The sequence below is a fragment of the Truncatella angustata genome (assembly GCF_020726525.1).
Source record: "Truncatella angustata strain MPI-SDFR-AT-0073 chromosome Unknown BKA67scaffold_6, whole genome shotgun sequence".
In the NCBI taxonomy this organism is placed as follows: domain Eukaryota; kingdom Fungi; phylum Ascomycota; class Sordariomycetes; order Amphisphaeriales; family Sporocadaceae; genus Truncatella; species Truncatella angustata.
The window spans coordinates 76,657-93,655 of NW_025763386.1; the positions used below are offsets into that span (position 1 = coordinate 76,657).

General features: G+C 51.4%; 6 protein-coding genes across 6 annotated transcripts; 3 read left to right on the forward strand and 3 right to left on the reverse strand.

Moving 5' to 3' along the window:
* Positions 1–1,284: 1,284 nt before the first annotated feature.
* On the forward strand, positions 1,285–2,388 carry BKA67DRAFT_660261 (TFIIH subunit Tfb4/p34; the record flags this gene model as incomplete). The annotated part of the gene is made up of 1 exon (XM_046107589.1): positions 1,285–2,388. One exon carries the CDS (start codon positions 1,285–1,287, stop codon positions 2,386–2,388), a length of 1,104 nt encoding a protein of 367 aa, XP_045955726.1.
* A 550-nt stretch (positions 2,389–2,938) lies between these two features.
* BKA67DRAFT_521568 (nucleophile aminohydrolase) lies at positions 2,939–4,807 on the reverse strand (the record flags this gene model as incomplete). The annotated part of the gene is made up of 3 exons (XM_046098285.1): positions 2,939–4,239; positions 4,301–4,500; positions 4,557–4,807. The coding sequence occupies 3 exons, from the start codon at positions 4,805–4,807 to the stop codon at positions 2,939–2,941; spliced, it is 1,752 nt and encodes a 583-aa protein (XP_045955727.1).
* Positions 4,808–6,178: 1,371 nt separating this feature from the next.
* BKA67DRAFT_329435 (actin family) lies at positions 6,179–8,246 on the forward strand. The gene is made up of 7 exons (XM_046096232.1): positions 6,179–6,408; positions 6,497–6,519; positions 6,603–6,830; positions 6,891–6,937; positions 6,992–7,078; positions 7,143–7,976; positions 8,029–8,246. Exons 1-7 carry the CDS (start codon positions 6,374–6,376, stop codon positions 8,092–8,094), a joined length of 1,320 nt encoding a protein of 439 aa, XP_045955728.1. The 5' UTR covers positions 6,179–6,373; the 3' UTR covers positions 8,095–8,246.
* Positions 8,247–8,766: 520 nt separating this feature from the next.
* BKA67DRAFT_647484 (uncharacterized protein) lies at positions 8,767–10,639 on the forward strand. Its single transcript, XM_046105962.1, has 4 exons — positions 8,767–8,814; positions 8,884–10,047; positions 10,131–10,342; positions 10,431–10,639. Exons 2-4 carry the CDS (start codon positions 9,157–9,159, stop codon positions 10,609–10,611), a joined length of 1,284 nt encoding a protein of 427 aa, XP_045955729.1. The 5' UTR covers positions 8,767–8,814; positions 8,884–9,156; the 3' UTR covers positions 10,612–10,639.
* On the reverse strand, positions 10,634–13,489 carry BKA67DRAFT_570966 (fungal-specific transcription factor domain-containing protein). Its single transcript, XM_046103186.1, has 2 exons — positions 13,108–13,489; positions 10,634–13,006 (listed from the first exon to the last, which is right to left on the reverse strand). Exons 1-2 carry the CDS (start codon positions 13,164–13,166, stop codon positions 10,780–10,782), a joined length of 2,286 nt encoding a protein of 761 aa, XP_045955730.1. The 5' UTR covers positions 13,167–13,489; the 3' UTR covers positions 10,634–10,779.
* A 484-nt stretch (positions 13,490–13,973) lies between these two features.
* BKA67DRAFT_625833 (uncharacterized protein) lies at positions 13,974–15,861 on the reverse strand (the record flags this gene model as incomplete). The annotated part of the gene is made up of 2 exons (XM_046105540.1): positions 13,974–14,912; positions 14,977–15,861. 2 exons carry the CDS (start codon positions 15,859–15,861, stop codon positions 14,460–14,462), a joined length of 1,338 nt encoding a protein of 445 aa, XP_045955731.1. The 3' UTR covers positions 13,974–14,459.
* Positions 15,862–16,999: the final 1,138 nt, after the last annotated feature.

Consider the following 16,999-nt stretch of genomic DNA (forward strand, 5'->3'; position numbering starts at 1 on the left):
AAATAGGAGATAATGCAATTGACGAAAGAATGAGACAAACAGCTGCGTTGCCTTTGGGGAAGTGTGAGATGATGCGAGATTGGAAAGTCTGCCTAGACTCGTGAGCTACATATGCTGGGCAGGGCAATAATATTACCGTCGGAGATGCCCTTTAATTGGTTATCAAGACATGGGACCGTCCAGGAAAGTCCAATGCCGTCTTGGGAGTGCTTACATGGGATTTAAATAGGTCAGCGGGCTGGCTCTTGAGGAACAGGACAAAGGTACGGGCTCGTTATTCGTCAAAAGATAGGTTACCCTAGGCGCAAGGCGAGGGTGGCCCGAGGTGGTTCGAGGAGCGGGCGCGGGATATGGTGAGAGGTCGCACACAGGGCTGCTGGCTAGCTTCAGCCTTGAGGGGGATCATCAGAAAAGGTGTGGTCAGGTGTGGTCAGGTGTGGTGGAAGTATTTGACCATTAAATAGATGGGACGCAACATGAGGGCTTGTGATACTCAGTTCCCGGTTCCCGGACCAAAGCCAAAAGACCCTGAAACTGCCCCTCACTTGGCGAGCAGTCAGCCTTGGAGGGGTCTATGGAGTCATGTACTTGCGCATATACGTGTGTACAAACCTATAACGAATGCTGAATGCAAGACGTCGATGCAGTGATATGGACGGTGCCGACAATGAGCTTGTTCTCAAATCGCATTGATCTGACGACCAGCGATGCCAACTCAAGTTCTACCAAACTACAAAAACTACGGACGGCACAAAGTGAGCTGAGCAGGTCTTGCGAAAGTTATCTGCTGTAAAGTAAGATATGGTGGCTGCAGGATTGTCGCATCCAATTGAACACCGCCTGAAGGTACTTAACTTAGTCTGCCCAAGTTAGGTACGGGTTAGTGACGTAGCACCTAGTCTAGCACCAACACGCGGGAGCTTGTTACTGAGGTGTTCCCATCAGTGATTCTGGCGGAAAGCCACAGCTCCGTACAGTGGACCTCTAGCGCCAACACGGGTCAAAGCTTACAGCATGTCGCAGCAGGCATCAACCGCATGTTTTATAGAGACAAGTCGGTCGTCGAGACATCACCATTCCAAAGTACAACAACTACCGTCCTTGCGCTCGCGCGCCATGGTACAAACGATCTGCAACAGTTGATACGAGGAGGATTTCCAACACCGAGACTGAGACGTATCTAACCCACGCCAGCCTCCTTTTAGGCTACGGCCCTGTCCTCATCAGACGTCGACTTCGACCTTTGATCTCGCCATCGTTCCTCGAGCAGCGACAACCACCATCATGAACAGCATCGACGGATCGGCGCACTACGAAGTGGAGGCAACTGGCCAGACACCTTCACTTCTGACTCTCATCATTGATACCAACCCTCGCGCCTGGGCTGCTCTGGAAGGCACACTCCCTTTCTCCAAGGCTATAGCCAACATTCTGGTCTTCGTCAACGCCCACCTTGCCTTCGGAAACGACAACCAAGTAGCCATCCTCGCCGCTCATTCACACCGAGCAGTCTGGCTCTACCCCCAGCCCCCCAAGTATGGCGACCAGGACGGAGACGTCGTGATGTCAGGGACCAACGGCGGCCAGAACGGCATGACAACAGCCACAGCATCAGCAAACAAGTACCCGCAGTTCGCCTCTATCGAAACATCGATACTCGCATCGCTGAAGTCTCTCGTGTCTGAGACAACTACATCCGACCTGCCATCCACCACGCTTGTTGCCGGCGCACTGACGACAGCCCTGTCCTACATCCACAAGACCTCTCTCGCCTACGCGGCACCGAAACAGTCCTCCGATCCCGCCAACCCCTCCACTGTAACCTCGGCAGCACTGCAGAACCCGACGCTGCACGCAAGGATACTTGTCATCTCCGTGTCCGACTCTGAGCCCGCGCAGTACATAGCTACCATGAACGCCGTCTTTGCTGCATCGCACGCCCGGATACCCATCGACACCCTCTCCGTCTCACCCCACGCCTCGCCCACTTTCCTCCAGCAAGCTGCGTTCATCACCAGCGGCTCGTATCTATCCTGTGCCTCCAACCCGTCCGGTTTGCTCACATACCTCATGTTCGGGTTCCTGCCCGACGCCGAAGCGCGGGCTCACCTCGTTACGCCCACTCAAGATTCGGTCGACTTTCGAGCGGCGTGTTTCTGCCACAGGAGAGTCATCAACAAGGGCTTCGTCTGCAGTATATGTTTGAGCATCTTCTGTGAGGTACCCGAAGGAGCAGAGTGTTTGACGTGCGGCACGAAACTGGCTCTGGGTAAATACGGCGCGAAGCCGGTGGTCGTTGTTCGCAAGAAGAAGAAAAAGAAGAAGATCAATGGCTTGACGGGTCGGGAAGAGACAGGAAGCGCAGCTGGAACACCCATGCCTGCGTGAATTCATATCGGTGGTGACGTGATGAACAGTTCATTTACTTTTTAGGGTGACATGTAACAATATGTAGCATCTAGACTAGAGGTTAAGGCGTTTGGGACTCGGAATTCGTGAATTTGATATCACTTCTTCTGATATGCAGAAGATGGCCGTGCATCGAATTGCACACATTGCACAGCCAATAATTATCAAGGGTCAAGCATGGTCGTATTGTGTCTACCAGTCTATCTTTGTCGGTACCCTGCAGGCGAGACATGTTTTGGCGAGCTGTGCTTATTCTCTGCACCTATTACACAGACCTACCTGCTGAAATGTCAATCTCGATGAGACTTCACCCGCCCGCCTACCATTTCGCATCAAGGTAAGACCAGGAATAGCGGGAAGATGTAAAAGGGGATCATACAAACACCGCTGGTAATGCATGAAAGAGGTGCAAGAGTCGTGCGTCTTTGTGCACTGTCGCGTCAAAGCCTCGACAAAGGAGGCGATAGTATGGTGACGTGTGAGGTTGCAACACTGAAGCTGCGAGCGAAACAGTACCACTGGAAGATGTTTAGCTTGATGAAATCTTCTTTGCACCTTGAGCAACGCCTGAACTTCCCTCGGGCAATCGACTCATTACACAGTGAGGATGTCGATCCCTACTCGCCATGCTAGCCAGAGCGAAGCTGTCCGTATTATGAGCAAAGAACAAATAGTAACCCTTTGCAGTCTGCTTAACGGCCATTGCACCTAGGGCGCTGGCGGAAGGTGAACGGAGAACACCCGGATGGTTTTGAAAGTCATGCACGATGAAGTTCTCCATGACAACGCTCTCTTCATCTTCATTGACATCATTGCCATCAGGTCCACGTTTGGTGCAATGATAGAGACGCTCGGCACACTTCTGTGAAGCCTGGGTGATGGCCATGTGCTCTCCAGTGCCGCTTGTGACGACAGCTACTGCTCTTTGATCAGAGGGTGTCTTTCGACCAGTTGTGCTGTTTGGACTGGAGACGCCCTTTGAGATTGGCAGAAGCGCAGTGCCAATACCGACTAGGGCAGCAGGGCCGACACGACCGCGATGCTTCATGCCAATCCCACCAGAAGAGGACCCAGCCGCCATATTGCCCCATTGATCGATTGCAATGGCACCGACTGTGTCCGTGATTCTATCCTCATGCTGACGATACTCCATGTGCTTCAAGAGACAATCCTGGTCGGTCGGATCGAGAGTGAAAGAGGTGGGCGAGCTGGCTCTATCATACATATCCGTCTCATCTTTGGCATCACCACTCAGGCCTGCCTTGCGTCGGGGCTTCTTTGACACGGGTGAACTCGAATCAAGGGACTCAGGATCGGATGCTCTAGGACTCGTCAAAGCGCCCAGGAAGCTCAAGGGACTTCGCTCAGCAGTCACCCTCTGTGATGATTTCAGGTTAGGTGGAATCTGCAGCTGAGACTGGCCTGACTGACCAGGGCTTGCGGACTCAGCAGTTGTGATATCCTCAAGAGGAGTACCCGGGCCGGCAGGAGAATCAGGTTGTCCTTCGTTACACGTGCCTGTTGTGATGGCCGTGGTATGATCTCGCTTATCGCGGCTCTTGTCCAGTTGTTCGGGGGGAGAAAACCTGGTCTCAGCAGTCATGATAGGTTGATTCTTGGCACCTTCCAGGTCCTGCTTCCATCTCTTGTACCGGTCTCTTGCATTCTTGGAGACGAGCCATTCGTTTGGTACCAGAGGCATTCCATGCTCTTTCGCAAATTCCTTGGCACCCTTACCAACAAGGAGGTTGGGAGGAACCCTGCGAAGACTCAGTGGCTTCTGGCTTTCGTGGAGAATTAACTTGGCTAGACTGATAGGATTCTTTACATCTGTTGTATTTATGTCAGCCAAATTGTAATGAACAACTTGCATTGGGGGATGATAACATACTCGGTGCAGCACCGCATGCTCCACTTCTGCCAAAGTGATCAACAAGAGTCGCGTCACACTCGACTGTGCCATCTATGGCCAGGTTGCTTCCATAGCCTGCATTAGTAATCTCTTTGTCTTCGAGCACCTTGATAGCTGCCTCAACACCTTCGACAGCCGGAACACCCATTCTCAGAAGCTTCATCGCGGCACGGGCAGCACTATTCTCCGTCAGTGATGGGATCGAAGGGTCAACTTGGATGAAACTGGTACTTACTCGCTACAGGCGTCCAGATGAAGCCTCTCGTTGGTAACGCTATGGTAACCAGCTCCAGCATGAATGAAGATGGCTGCGACAGGAGGCTTATGGTCACTGCTACTATCCAACCACCAGGCCACCTGCTCACCACCATGCCAATCGGGTTCCTCAGAATTGGGAGGATAGACGGGCGCATCGATGTCCTTATCATACTCGCGCTGTGCACCAGGCTTCAAGATATCCTCCTTGGCCGCATGGTCGAGTATCATGATGTGATCGGACTTTGGTGTTGGCTGCTGAACCGGACTAGACATCTCCCTCTCGAACTTTCTTTTTCCGAGGAGGGACTTGATGGTAGGCGCACATGCCTGAATTTTTGAGGAAGGAGAACCTTCCGCATACTGGTGCACCATCATAGAAGGCTCTGACTTGTGCTTGTACTGTCGCTGTGAAGACCACCACCCGCTTTGCTTAGGCAAGGTGACAAGCAACAAGGAGGTCGGCGACTAGACTAGATGTTGCTTGTAAGGAAGTAAATGTTTGTTCCTTTAAAAAAATAAATTTTATCGTCTGCGTCGCCGAATTTCAGTGCCTCTGGAACAAGTTGCTGTTGTACGGTCGATTGTGCTCGTTCAAGATGAGTGCTGGGTATAGACGCACAGCAAAGAACAATTGGGGGCTTGTTGACGGAGCTGAATGGCAAGAGGTTCTGCCAAGAACTGCGCTTGAATGCAGAATTTGGCACAATTACGGATCAAAGGAACTGGTCAACAGCTTTTGGGGCCTTGGGCGGTGCAAAGTATGACCCGACTGTGAGAAAAAGGCCAGGAATACACTGCCAACTCATCGAGCGACTGAAGATTTCTTCAACTCGCTGAGCAGAAAAGCTACAGGGCAACAAGGTCCTTTGAGAGGAACAACAATATGAATAGGAATGATTTAGTATGATATATGGAGAGTATGCTTCTCATCGACCAGGGTCGATGGATGATGACAGTGAGAGGCAGTAGGTGAAAGAGGGCCAGGAGATGGTGAAGTAGTAGGTTTGAGAGTCAAACCACTGCTTCAACCAACCATTGCTCATCTGTCACCCAAGCCAATTCCGTTGTTGCCTTTCTTCTTTCAGCTTCACGTGGGTTGTATGAGAGTAAGTGCTCCTTTCGTCGTCTTCTCTCTGGCGGATCCAAAGATAATGCACTCCCAGGTCGTTGTTGCCGATGATGCTAGTGATATTTGGAAGATGGGTGAGCTTGCACAACTGAGACCGGCCAATTAGATTCCTACCTCCAATAGTAGTAGGCGGGCGTGTACAATGATTTGATTGAACAGAACATACCATGCATGCCGCGTCATTCCCATGCGACAGTTATGAACTTGTAACTGGGCAGCTTCCTGACAAGAAGGATGCCTACGTACACACACCTACTATAGCCAACAAGGTCACCTACCCAAGGTCAGTAACCTCCGTCTTCTTAGCGGGTTGGGGTCCTTTCTCCAGCGCAAGGCTCGCCTGGAGCTGGCCTGTCTGCAACTGGAAATCGCTCCCCAAATCGACCCCACATCCGCCCAAAGCCCAAGCCCACCCGCCCAGCCATTCCCAGCCCATGGTTGCACCGCCACAGAAGGTCGTCACAGTCACAGCTCACCCTGCAACCTCCAGCTCCAGCTCCATGCTATCGACTATCTCGTAGTCTAGGCAAACGCACTGTTGGGAGACGACCACGCTACCCCCTTGAGCCCCGACAAGTACTCGACATCTTCCGAGTCGACTGCACCGGAGCTGGGCAGGTCAGATACACACATCCCTCTGCGACCATTATTCTCGATTCTTCATCATGGCGAACCAAACGCCGGCCGTTGTCATGGACAAGTAGGTCGCTTCTCCTGACCCCGCAATCGTAGCGACTTGTCATTGAGGACATTGCTGATCTAGTCCCTCTCTCTCTCTCTCTCTGCAGCGGTACCGGTTTTTCCAAGCTTGGTAAGGACTCTACACCCGTCCGGGAGCTCAATTGCTGCACTGCGACGACCGTGGCGCTGACGAGACATGTCGCGTGTCTATAGGTTTCGCCGGTAACGATTCGCCCTCCTTCGTCTTTCCTACGGCCATCGCAACGAAAGGCCCAGCCGCCGGTGGTGCTGGCTCAGGATCAGGTCGACCATCTGTTGCCAACAAGCCTTCCTTTTTGACCGGAGGCGCCGGAGCTGGCGGCCACTTGTCAGGAAAGCGAGGCACCGAGGACTTGGACTTTTTCATCGGCGACGAGGCTATCACAGCAGCAAATGGACCTGGTAAGCACATCATTGACCGCCTTGCACACGAGGGCAAGCCGAAATACTGACGGCCGACAGGATATGGATTACATTACCCCATCCGACATGGTCAGATTGAGAACTGGGTATGAGCAGCGACGAGAGGATGCTCCCAGGCCAGCCGGCTAACACATGTTTAGGATCACATGGAGCGTTTCTGGTCCAATTCCATCTTCAAGTACCTTCGAGTCGAACCCGAAGACCACCACTTCCTGCTTACTGAGCCTGTACGTTCAGATACGCCTCGACTGCCACGAGCTCTAGCGGCCAGTACTGACTATAGCTGCCTAGCCCCTCAACCCTCCCGAGAACCGTGAAAACACGGCCGAGATCTTCTTCGAGTCCTTCAACTGCGCCGGTCTCTACATCGCTGTTCAGGCAGTCCTCGCTCTCGCCGCCTCGTGGACGTCATCCAAGGTGCAAGATCGCTCCCTCACCGGAACAGTCATCGACTCCGGTGATGGTGTCACCCACGTCATACCTGTCGCTGAGGGTTACGTAATTGGTTCTTCGATCAAGTCTATTCCTATTGCCGGTCGAGACATCACGTATTTCGTGCAATCACTTCTGCGAGACCGTGGCGAGGCCGACAGCTCTTTGAAGACGGCGCAAGAGATCAAGGAGGAATACTGTTACGTTTGTCCCGATATCGTCAAGGAGTTCTCCCGCTTCGACCGTGACAGGAGTCGGTTCGCCAAGCATGTCGTCACTCAGCCCGGCGGCCGCCAAGTTTCTGTCGATGTCGGTTACGAGCGCTTCCTCGCCCCCGAGATCTTCTTCAACCCCGAGATCTACTCTTCCGATTTCCTCACGCCGCTGCCTGTGGTCGTCGATGGTGTCATTCAGCAAAGTCCTATCGATGTGCGTCGTGGTCTGTACAAAAACATTGTGCTTTCCGGAGGTAGCACCTTGTACAAGGACTTTGGCAGAAGGTTACAGAGAGATATCAAGCACTTGGTGGACGCAAGAATCAAGGCCAGCGAGGTGCGCAGCGGTGGTGCCAAGAGCGGCGGCTTGGATGTGCAGGTCATCACACATAAGCGACAACGGCATGGTCCTTGGTTCGGTGGTAGCTTGTTGGGACAGACTCCAGAGTTCAAGTCATACTGTCACACTAAGGCAGAGGTACGTCCAGCGATATTGTCTTTCTGTGTCAAACGTGCTAACTTTGGAGCAGTACCAAGAGTATGGACCAGGAATCGTCAGAAGATTCGCTCTGCTTGGCGGGCCTGGTGGCTCATAAGCGTGAGCTTTCTGACACAGACTCGAAGAAGCTGCATTGCGAGGAGGCCGCCTTGACAAAGAGCAAGAGGCGGTTTGGCGCATCAAAATGAAATCAGATTATCAGCCAATTCATTGTTTGCATGTGCTTCACCTTGCCTCTTTTGATGAGTTAGTTATAGAAAGCATGCGTGAAAGAATATGCGTTCCAAAGTCTGTTCTAGATTTTGAGAAGAAGTTTTATGAACTTCGATATGTCTGGCTTTGGTCAGTAATCAAATCCATGGTGAGTCAATAGACTGAAATGCCATAGCAATGGAGACAAGATGATATGTGTACCTGGGCGTTGTTTTATGTGGCATCGACTTCGAAAGCGGCTACCACTGAATCGAAATAACCTTTGTGATTGCGCTTCTCCAGGCACTCTCGCGCAGGCCACACATCATGTTATCTGCTGCCTACCTCAGCTCCAGCATTTCGCCTGGTCATCTTCTGCAGATCAGCCCCCGCCAAGTACTTGGCCGATACCTCCTGTTTCGTCGTATAATGCCTGAGCGCAATGCTGGACTGGCGGACTAGGATGCGACAACCACAAAAGCTCGACATTACATACACAAATTCCATCCTCAAAATTCAGTTTCAATGTTTCAACGTTCCAGCGCGGGTGGTGGCGATATGTTAGTAGCGTTTCCGTGGACAAAAATTCTATACATCGATATGATGCTGCTTGCCCCCAGCGAGAGTATGTCTCCCACGTGCAGTCATCTCCAGCGCCTCCACATAGTCATGCTGCTCACCTCTTTGGTCGCAGGCTACCCTGTGATTAACACAACCCTTCGGACGAGATCCGGGGAAGTGGCTCGAACCATTGACATTTTGTCTTGCTACCTTTTTCAACCTTTACCCCCCGTCTGATCGCTGCAGACCGGGTCATACGAGTCAGGTTTCAGCCTTGGAGGTGTTTCCAAGTTGCCAGTATTACCCGAACCTCTTTTAAGTACAGCTTGAGCCTCGCGTATGAAGATTTTCGCTTCAAGCTTCAAAATCAGATTCCAGGCACGCGTGCGAGTGAATAAACCATAAGATGGAAAAGAAAGTCACCATCCAGGAGACATCACTAACGAGGAAGCGTGAGTCCCTCGCAGACAAAACTCCCAGAGACCTTTGGAAAGACGACCGACTCAACACGATCACGCCAACAAGTGGTCTGGACCTGCTCATACGCCAGGCAGTCGCACGCAACAGCAGCAGCGCCGCCGCATTTTACTTCTTTGATGAAGATGGAAAACCCATATCTCCCCCCGCCTCTCCCCTGCGGCGGTCCATACAGCCCCTAGAGAACATGGCAGACCGCATGCGACAGAAACGCAGATCGTGGTACGACCCGGACGACGATGATCATGACCGCCCAGCCGCCGAGTCGCGCCTCCTGGCTCTGCCCACCGAGCTGCAGTTCTGCGTGATAACATACCTAGGACTGAGCGATATCGAGCGCCTCAGACGCACGTCTCGGTATTACCGGTTCTTACTCAGTCCAGAGTATGTGCGCGCGCTCTTTGGCGGCCAGCAGGGCCTCGCGAGCCAGCTCACGGGTCATTGTCAGCGGTGTCTCGAGACGCCCGGGCGCAGCTCCCTGATTCTGCAGCTGCAGCAGCAGCAGCAGCAGCCAAATGGGGCTCCACTGAGTAGCAAGTGTTTCCAGTGTAGCGTGCATGAGCGCGAGCTCAAGATCGGGGTAAGCGTTCCGCTGGCGAATGCGCAAAAGGCCTGGGTGTGTAGGTGGTGCGGGTGGCCGGTGGCCGGACCGCACAGCTGGGCAAATGAGCAATTCCATGTCCAGTGTTATGACGGGTATTATAGAGTGCTGTGGGCATTTCTGTGTCTGGGTTTTGCGCAGTTCGCCGTGGGTGTGGTGGCCGCGGCGTTGAGCCTAGTATATTATAGGGAAGAGTTGGTCGTGCTTGCTCCTTCTGTAGTGAGTGATCCTCTCAATTTCTGAGTTTTGAAGGCTGTTTGGAGAATTTGATGATGACTGACTAATTATTTGCCGTTGGACAGGTAAACCTCGTCTTATTATGGGTCTGCATGGCCTTTCTTATGCTCAGAGGTAACCGAGTGCGTACCTATCATTGGGTCGGCATCGTGGAGTTTATCATCATGGGTCTTTGGATCCCACCCATATATGGGGTCGCAAAAGAACTGAGGATGCATTCCGATGGGAAGGTCCATGCAAGCTCGGTGGCTACACTGGCATTATTCGCGATAAACATGTGAGTGCAACAGCTGTGTCTGAGGTCTTCAATTTCGAGATCAAGATCACTGTAACCGAAAGTACGCAACTCACCTTTCGTTTCTTAGGCTTTTCCGGCTGTTCAATGTGGTTGGAAATGTCATTCTGGCTTTCGAGTATGACATGACCAGACATCATGCGCCACAGGTCACTCTGCAACGCCGGTTGTTGAATTTATTAATGACGGGCTTGATCTACTGGACATATCCACAATGCGTTGAACAAAGATATCCGCCAGATTTTAACTGACTCCATAGGCGAAGCCTTCAAGCAAAGCAAACATAGTAGACTGGTATTTCGATATTATGGTTCGGGGTATCTTTTATGCTAATTAACCAGCCCTTCAACGCCTCAGTCGTCAAAAATCGTATCCGCATCCATCCCCGCACGCAACACGTACTGCTAGTGCGGCATTCCCTACCCGTGGCCGTACTCGTTGCCCAGAAGCATGGAGGCGATGTCATTCCATTGTCCTTCTCTCCATCCCCACGAAGCATCCGGGTAACCAAAGTTGCCTGAAAAGTCGGGTACAAATTGTATACCTGTCGGGCCTTGTGACATGTATAGTCCTGGTAACGCCTGTTGCGGTTCTGGCATTGTATGGCTTACATCTACTAAGCCTTGTTGGTAAACTTCGTTCTGCTGAGCCTGCAAGTGATGGTGTGAGGTCTCAGCTTGTGCTTGAGGTTGCGGAGGTGCGTGTGATATAGGCTCTACCGCAGAGAAGTTGCGGCTCATTTGATTCAGGTCTTCAATGACCATTGCATATCGGCGCGTGGTACCAGGGACCAGTGGGTTCTGCTGGAGCTTGGCAGAAAATTCAGCACAGGAAGCCAACAGCGACCGAGAGTTGTTCAGCCATCGAGGTTTGAAGGAAGGGTCGAGGCTCAGCTGTTTGACTTCGCTGATAATGTTGAGGACTAAGACCAACGCTGCGGCATAGAGGAAGTAGAAATCCCACCAGGTCACCGAGTCGAAGCCTCCGATACCAACTAATCTCAAGAGAATACGAACGGACTCTTGTGCAGCTTCAGTGCAGACATCTGATAAGGTCGTACATCTTTGCGCAGGTTGGGGTTGTGGGTTGGCCCGAGGTTCTAAGGAGAATAGTCGGCTGGCCAGCGCAAGCATGCCGTACCTGGAGAGGACACAGAGTACGTGGTGGTACTGGACATGTAGTAATAGTATGGACCGCTGCGATGACGGTTGCTGGCCGCTCACAGCTTCTAGGCATAGATGTCTTGGCAGACTTTCTTTCCACCGTCGCAAATCCCTAATCAGTGCGGCAGCGGGTGACAACGGCCCGCTGAACGGCTCTTCGTTGACCTCACTTGTGTTGTTGATGGTCCTCACGACCCGGCAGGCTTGCGAAAGCAGTATCAAGAGACGATTGGAATAAGCCATGCTGTTTGCCGATCCCATGTCAAGGATAGCCTGGCGTGGGTTCCCTGCTGAGCATGCTGCATCATCGATTGCACTTGGCCTATCAAGTGATGCTGCTTGCATCAGCTCGAATTGATATAGTGTCCACCATACGCGCTTGCGCAACTCTCGTGCCAGTGGTGTATGTAAAGGTGCCTTAGCTTCCCGGTGAAGGCCAATGGCGACTGCTATCCGGACGGCTGTGCCGGTCAGTGTCCAACTCGAATCTTTGTGGTTGGTGTTGTTCAAGTGTAGAGCAGCTAGGAGCAGCGCCTGCACTGCTGATACGCTTGATGTAAAAACGACACTGGGCAATAGAGCTTGTACTTTTCTCCACCATCGATCTTCGGCGTCCTGACTTTGTTTGAGAGAGAATGAATCGATAGAGGTCGTTCGCCTGGCTAAAATCAAAACGCACAGTAAACTGCATATCCATGTTGGGTCCGCCTCTGTGGTCAGTGATGCCGGGTTAAGACAGAATCGTTCGTATTCTTCACGGAAAGAGGCTTCGTGCAGTACTGGGAAATCGGAGTGTATACGGTCGAAGTATGCTGCGATCAGGGTATCTGGAACTGGCCCATCTATTACGTCCTGCATAGTAGATGCCGGAGACGCGGTGAATGCAGGTTTTCTGTCCACACCCACAGGCGAAGAAGCGGATGGGTTTGTCATCGGGCTTTTCCCAGAACTCATCTCCCTTCCAAGGTCTGTAACTTCGCCCATCCATGCCTTATCGGTCGGGTTACTTCCGAATAAGAAAAACTGGCCTTGATTCTGAGGTTGGCCGCCAGCGAAAAGGGATCGTATTCGAATTTGGAAGACATAACTGCTCGCTGGGCCTATGTATTGCGTTTGGCCCTGTTGGTCACGTAGGACGGGAACGTCTTCTTGCTGATTTCGAGAACCCTGCTCAATATTCTCTTCTGTTTCCAAGGGCAGCGTCGATTCTTCTGGCGGTGGCAGTGGGATTCCGAGTGAAGCCCCCAGAGCACGCATGCCCTCAATGCTAGATGTGTCTGCTTCCGGTACCAGTCCCCTGACTAGACTCTCGAGAAGGCTCAAACGTGTCCCGAGACCCTCCGCCGAACCGTACATACGCTTCCTCCTCATTTGCGTTGTTACACACTCGAAGCCATGTGACTGACAATACCGGCATGGCGCATGTTCGACACCTTCCGGGGTCTCTGCTGGCCGATGACATTTCTGCTTCCGCGACTTGCACCTATAGTTGTGTGTAAGTAAAACTTGGAACGCTTTTGTAACATGACCACAGCGAGCCAGGCTATATGTATGTGAACGAACCAATGCAATCGAAAAGCTTACTTGTCACAACTAATCTCTGTACGCTTGCGTCGCTCAGGTGGTACACGTCGGCTTGGCATCGTGAGATATCTTTAGCAGACCACGTGGTGGTCAGCCCTACTTCCCAAGTCTTCGGATACTGGTTAAGCGATAAGTGGAGTGCTCGGCAAAAAGATGCTTTCAGGCTGCGGATGCTGGGTTAAAAGAAAGTTCATCACATCACATCGTGACTTTGGCAGGAAAGCCGGCGAATGCAGGACTGCGCCGGATGCCGGCTTCCGAAGGCTTATTGATGTGGAGGTGTCGGAGTTGGGAATGGCGCCAAACCCCGCCCGTATAGTGTCGATCACGCAGCAGTATCTAACCTAGGCACGTCCTACGAAGGATCGTAATTAGATTGAAATAATACGTGTACAGATGATTATACAACGGAGCCGGTTAACGGAAAGATTTCGCTAAGCACCTATCCAAAACATCGTCTAGCCAGCTGTCAGAGGTGTTTTAAGTTACCTTAACTAGATGCATTCCTTCAAGACCCACGAAGCGTGCTCTAGTCTAGCGCTTCGAATCCCACATTCTTTCACTCTCTGGGGGCTAGTATGACCATTCAGCCCGATGAGACTCTGAGCACGAGTTCAACGTATAGATCCACCTACGCTCATGTATAGTACTAAGGTCCTAGCGAAGCACGTGGCGAGGTAAGCGAATTCCGAGTGTATCACAATTATGAGAATGCGAGCGAGATGTGCAAGATCCTGGTACATTTTACCCCAAGAACCGTTGACGATGCTCTGGACGTACTACTTGCACCGCTACCAGGAGGCCGGGACGTTCGGCGTGGAGATATTGGGGGGAACGTTGTAGCCTGCTTGGAGAACCATCATAGCAATTCTTTTTGCAAGCAATTGAACTTTTTAGCTATAGAACTACCAGAATTCTTTCAATGTAAATAAGTGACAGCGTATGGGACTTTCCCGCGTGGTGTTTCAATGTGGCGTGTAAGGTTGTGCCTGGCTTCAAACCTTGAATCCTGGCTTGGTTTCCACGTCTTGGCGATGTCGACCGGTGGACAGGTTTCATGGCACACCAGAGCAGACCGCTCTTCTTGCGTTGCATCAACTAAATCATCAGAAATGGGTTTATCTGACATGAATCACAAAAGCGAATTTCAATCACAAGTTTAGGCACAGGTTCCTTTGTAACGGTCTTCACATCTCTTGGGTAAAAGTACATGCCTGTAAGCTGCACACATCTTGGTGCTGATCCTGTTCAAATAGCTTCATATTCTATGGCTCCGCTAAAATACTGGCCATACACGACCGATCTACACGTGGGTATGACTCATGAATAGATGCCTCAACAGGTCAGCGCAGCTATTCGTGGTGAAGGGACGCCGTGTCAATAGGACGTCTTGTCATTACCTTGAACTCCAATTCGGCTTTCCTCACGTCCTCATTTAGATCGTGAAGCCAAATCCAAAAGTATCTCTGGGCTTGGTTCTCCACAATCTTGTTCATGTTTGATCCGATCCCGGGGGCCCTGAACGCACACAAATCACCAGCTTCTTGGCTAGTCTGGACTACGCGTTGAGCCCGTGGCCGACGAATTCCGTCAAATACAGAGAATGCTGCCTGGATCTGGCTTTCGTGTTTGACCAGGGCTAGCAACCGCGACATAATCAAAGCATCCTCAATGCATTGACCAGCTCCGGACGCCTGATGCGGCAGAGTGGCGTGAGCAGAGTCGCCAAGCAAACATAGTCGCCGATCGAAATATGTCGGTGTGATGAGATGGTGGAAGAGAGCCCATTGAAGAGGATTCGCCCACTTGTAAGATCAGTAAGTACAAATTCGACTCTACCAACGTAGTAACTGGCTTCAGATTACTCACATCAAGTAGCTTGACTAGGCGCTTATCGACACCGAGATTTGCAATGTCCCGTATCATTTCTTCTCGAGCGACAGGCTTTGTCCATTCCGGATGAGTCCATAGTCCATCGTCGAGTCGGAAACATACCATGTTAGATCGGGTACCTTTTGAGATCGGAAACATTGTAACGATGGATTTATCCCCCATAAACATCTTGGCATCACCAGCAATATTATTACCGTCCACATCATTTCCGAGTATCCTCATGGCATCCCTCATTGGTATGATGGATCGATATACATATTTGCCAGTATATTCGGCTTCGACATACTCAGGCCACCTGCCGCCAAGGACAGCACCACGAGTGACACCCTTGATTCCATCTGAACCAATTGCGCAACTCGCCTGGACAATCTCTCCGTCCTCAAATACAATGGCCACACCCCGCTCGTTTTGTGATAAACTCTTTACGCGTTTATTGAAGCGCACGCTTTCTTCGGGAATCCCAGCCGTGAGTATGTCAAGCAGGTCTTTTCTATGCGCACTTGTTCGATCATAACATGGTGCTCCATAGGACATCGGCCGCAAGCCCCTCTTCTCACCCAGGCCTTCCTCCACCAACATTGCGTCCATCATCACATGATCTTTCCCTGGGGTGACGTTCCCGCTGGATATGCTCTCGTACAATTCCGTGAACCCAGGCTGTATCATCTCCATGGCACGTATGGCATTGGGACCAAGGCCCACGCCAGCCCCGACTGTACTGAAGGATGGCGCCGCCTCATACAGCGTGAAAGGAACGTCGTGTCGTCTTAGGCCTTGCGTAAGTGCCAAACCACCGATGCCGGCACCGACAATGGCAACAGTAAATGGTGGCGCGACTTCAGGCACGCATTGGTCAGACATGGTAGGTAAACAAATGCGAATGGAGGTCGTAGCTTTGTGCAGCATAAATTTGTATTTTGCAGGCAAAGGTCAGAAGAACCATCGCTTGGCATCTGAATCAGAAGTCTCGACTTGTCCCTGAAGGATGATATCCGTAGTCGGCCCTGGGTGGAAGATCTCAACTGACGAAGCCCACAACCGATGACCTCGACATAAGCCTCACGCAGCTTACATGCACTTAGCATTTCCGGACCCAAGAGACTGGGGCCGAAGGGTGTCGGACGGGCATTGCCGCCACTGCGAACAACTGAAGCCAATGATTCGGGCGGAAGGAGTCTCGATCAGGCATATTGCACCGCCTGTCCGAGTCCAAATGCCGCCCTAGATGCACTGTCAGGATTTACTCTGCATGTGGGTAGTTGTGGAATCGCGAGTCAGGTACAGATGATTGGGAATTGGTGATCTGTCGCCCCGCAGTTTAGCGAAGCGATGTTTTGAGGACCGGATCCGACATGCGATGAGCTATCTTGCCACTACACACATCTCGAGAGTCCCATCGGACGACCTGTCCCAAATAGGTTCGTCAGGTGGCACTGGCACAATGCGACTTATCACGCGCGTTTCTAAGGATATGAGAAATGATGATGAATTCATGCAATTGACGTTCAAGGAATGATCCACGAATATGCTCTGGAATTTTGCCGTTTCGAGCGCTGTACCGGTCAGTCACACTGGCTAAACCCAATCCCGCAAAGTCATCATACCCTAAAACCATGACAGCTGCAGCAAAGATACATGACTTTTTGGTGTTCCTTTATGAATTCTCACCTATGTCCGACTTTCTACATAGCCTTGCTGGCGACGAAGACTGAAGTGCCGTGTGTGAGAGACAGCAACTTGATGAAATGTGCCTATTCCGCATAGCAGGTAAGAATCGTCCTACCTATCCTGTGTTGTCTCAGAATAAAAGTAGCCTTTATGGGTGCACACAGAATATGAGTCTAGATGTTATGTTCTCAACGAAAAAGCACATGGTTAAGCTAGCTAAACGGAGACACGGCCGATTCTGTGGCAAAGGGCGTGAATAATTGACTCAACAAGTTATATACAGATAAACACTGCTAATTATTCTTCTATGTAACATTAACTTTGAGTAGGA

What these genes read in the sequence shown, in the direction of transcription:
- BKA67DRAFT_647484 (XM_046105962.1), top strand. Translation starts at nt 9,157, where the DNA reads ATGGAAAAGAAAGTCACCATCCAGGAGACATCACTAACGAGGAAGCGT. An exon ending in TCGTGCTTGCTCCTTCTGTA is followed by an intron (nt 10,048 to 10,130) that starts GTGAGTGATCCT and finishes GCCGTTGGACAG; the next exon opens with GTAAACCTCGTCTTATTATG. An exon ending in GCATTATTCGCGATAAACAT is followed by an intron (nt 10,343 to 10,430) that starts GTGAGTGCAACA and finishes TTCGTTTCTTAG; the next exon opens with GCTTTTCCGGCTGTTCAATG.
- BKA67DRAFT_329435 (XM_046096232.1), top strand. Translation starts at nt 6,374, where the DNA reads ATGGCGAACCAAACGCCGGCCGTTGTCATGGACAA. An exon ending in CACAGCAGCAAATGGACCTG is followed by an intron (nt 6,831 to 6,890) that starts GTAAGCACATCA and finishes GACGGCCGACAG; the next exon opens with GATATGGATTACATTACCCC. An exon ending in ATGGTCAGATTGAGAACTGG is followed by an intron (nt 6,938 to 6,991) that starts GTATGAGCAGCG and finishes ACACATGTTTAG; the next exon opens with GATCACATGGAGCGTTTCTG.
- BKA67DRAFT_570966 (XM_046103186.1), bottom strand. Translation starts at nt 13,166, where the DNA reads ATGCCAAGCCGACGTGTACCACCTGAGCGACGCAAGCGTACAGAGATT. An exon ending in ACAGAGATTAGTTGTGACAA is followed by an intron (nt 13,007 to 13,107) that starts GTAAGCTTTTCG and finishes ACACAACTATAG; the next exon opens with GTGCAAGTCGCGGAAGCAGA.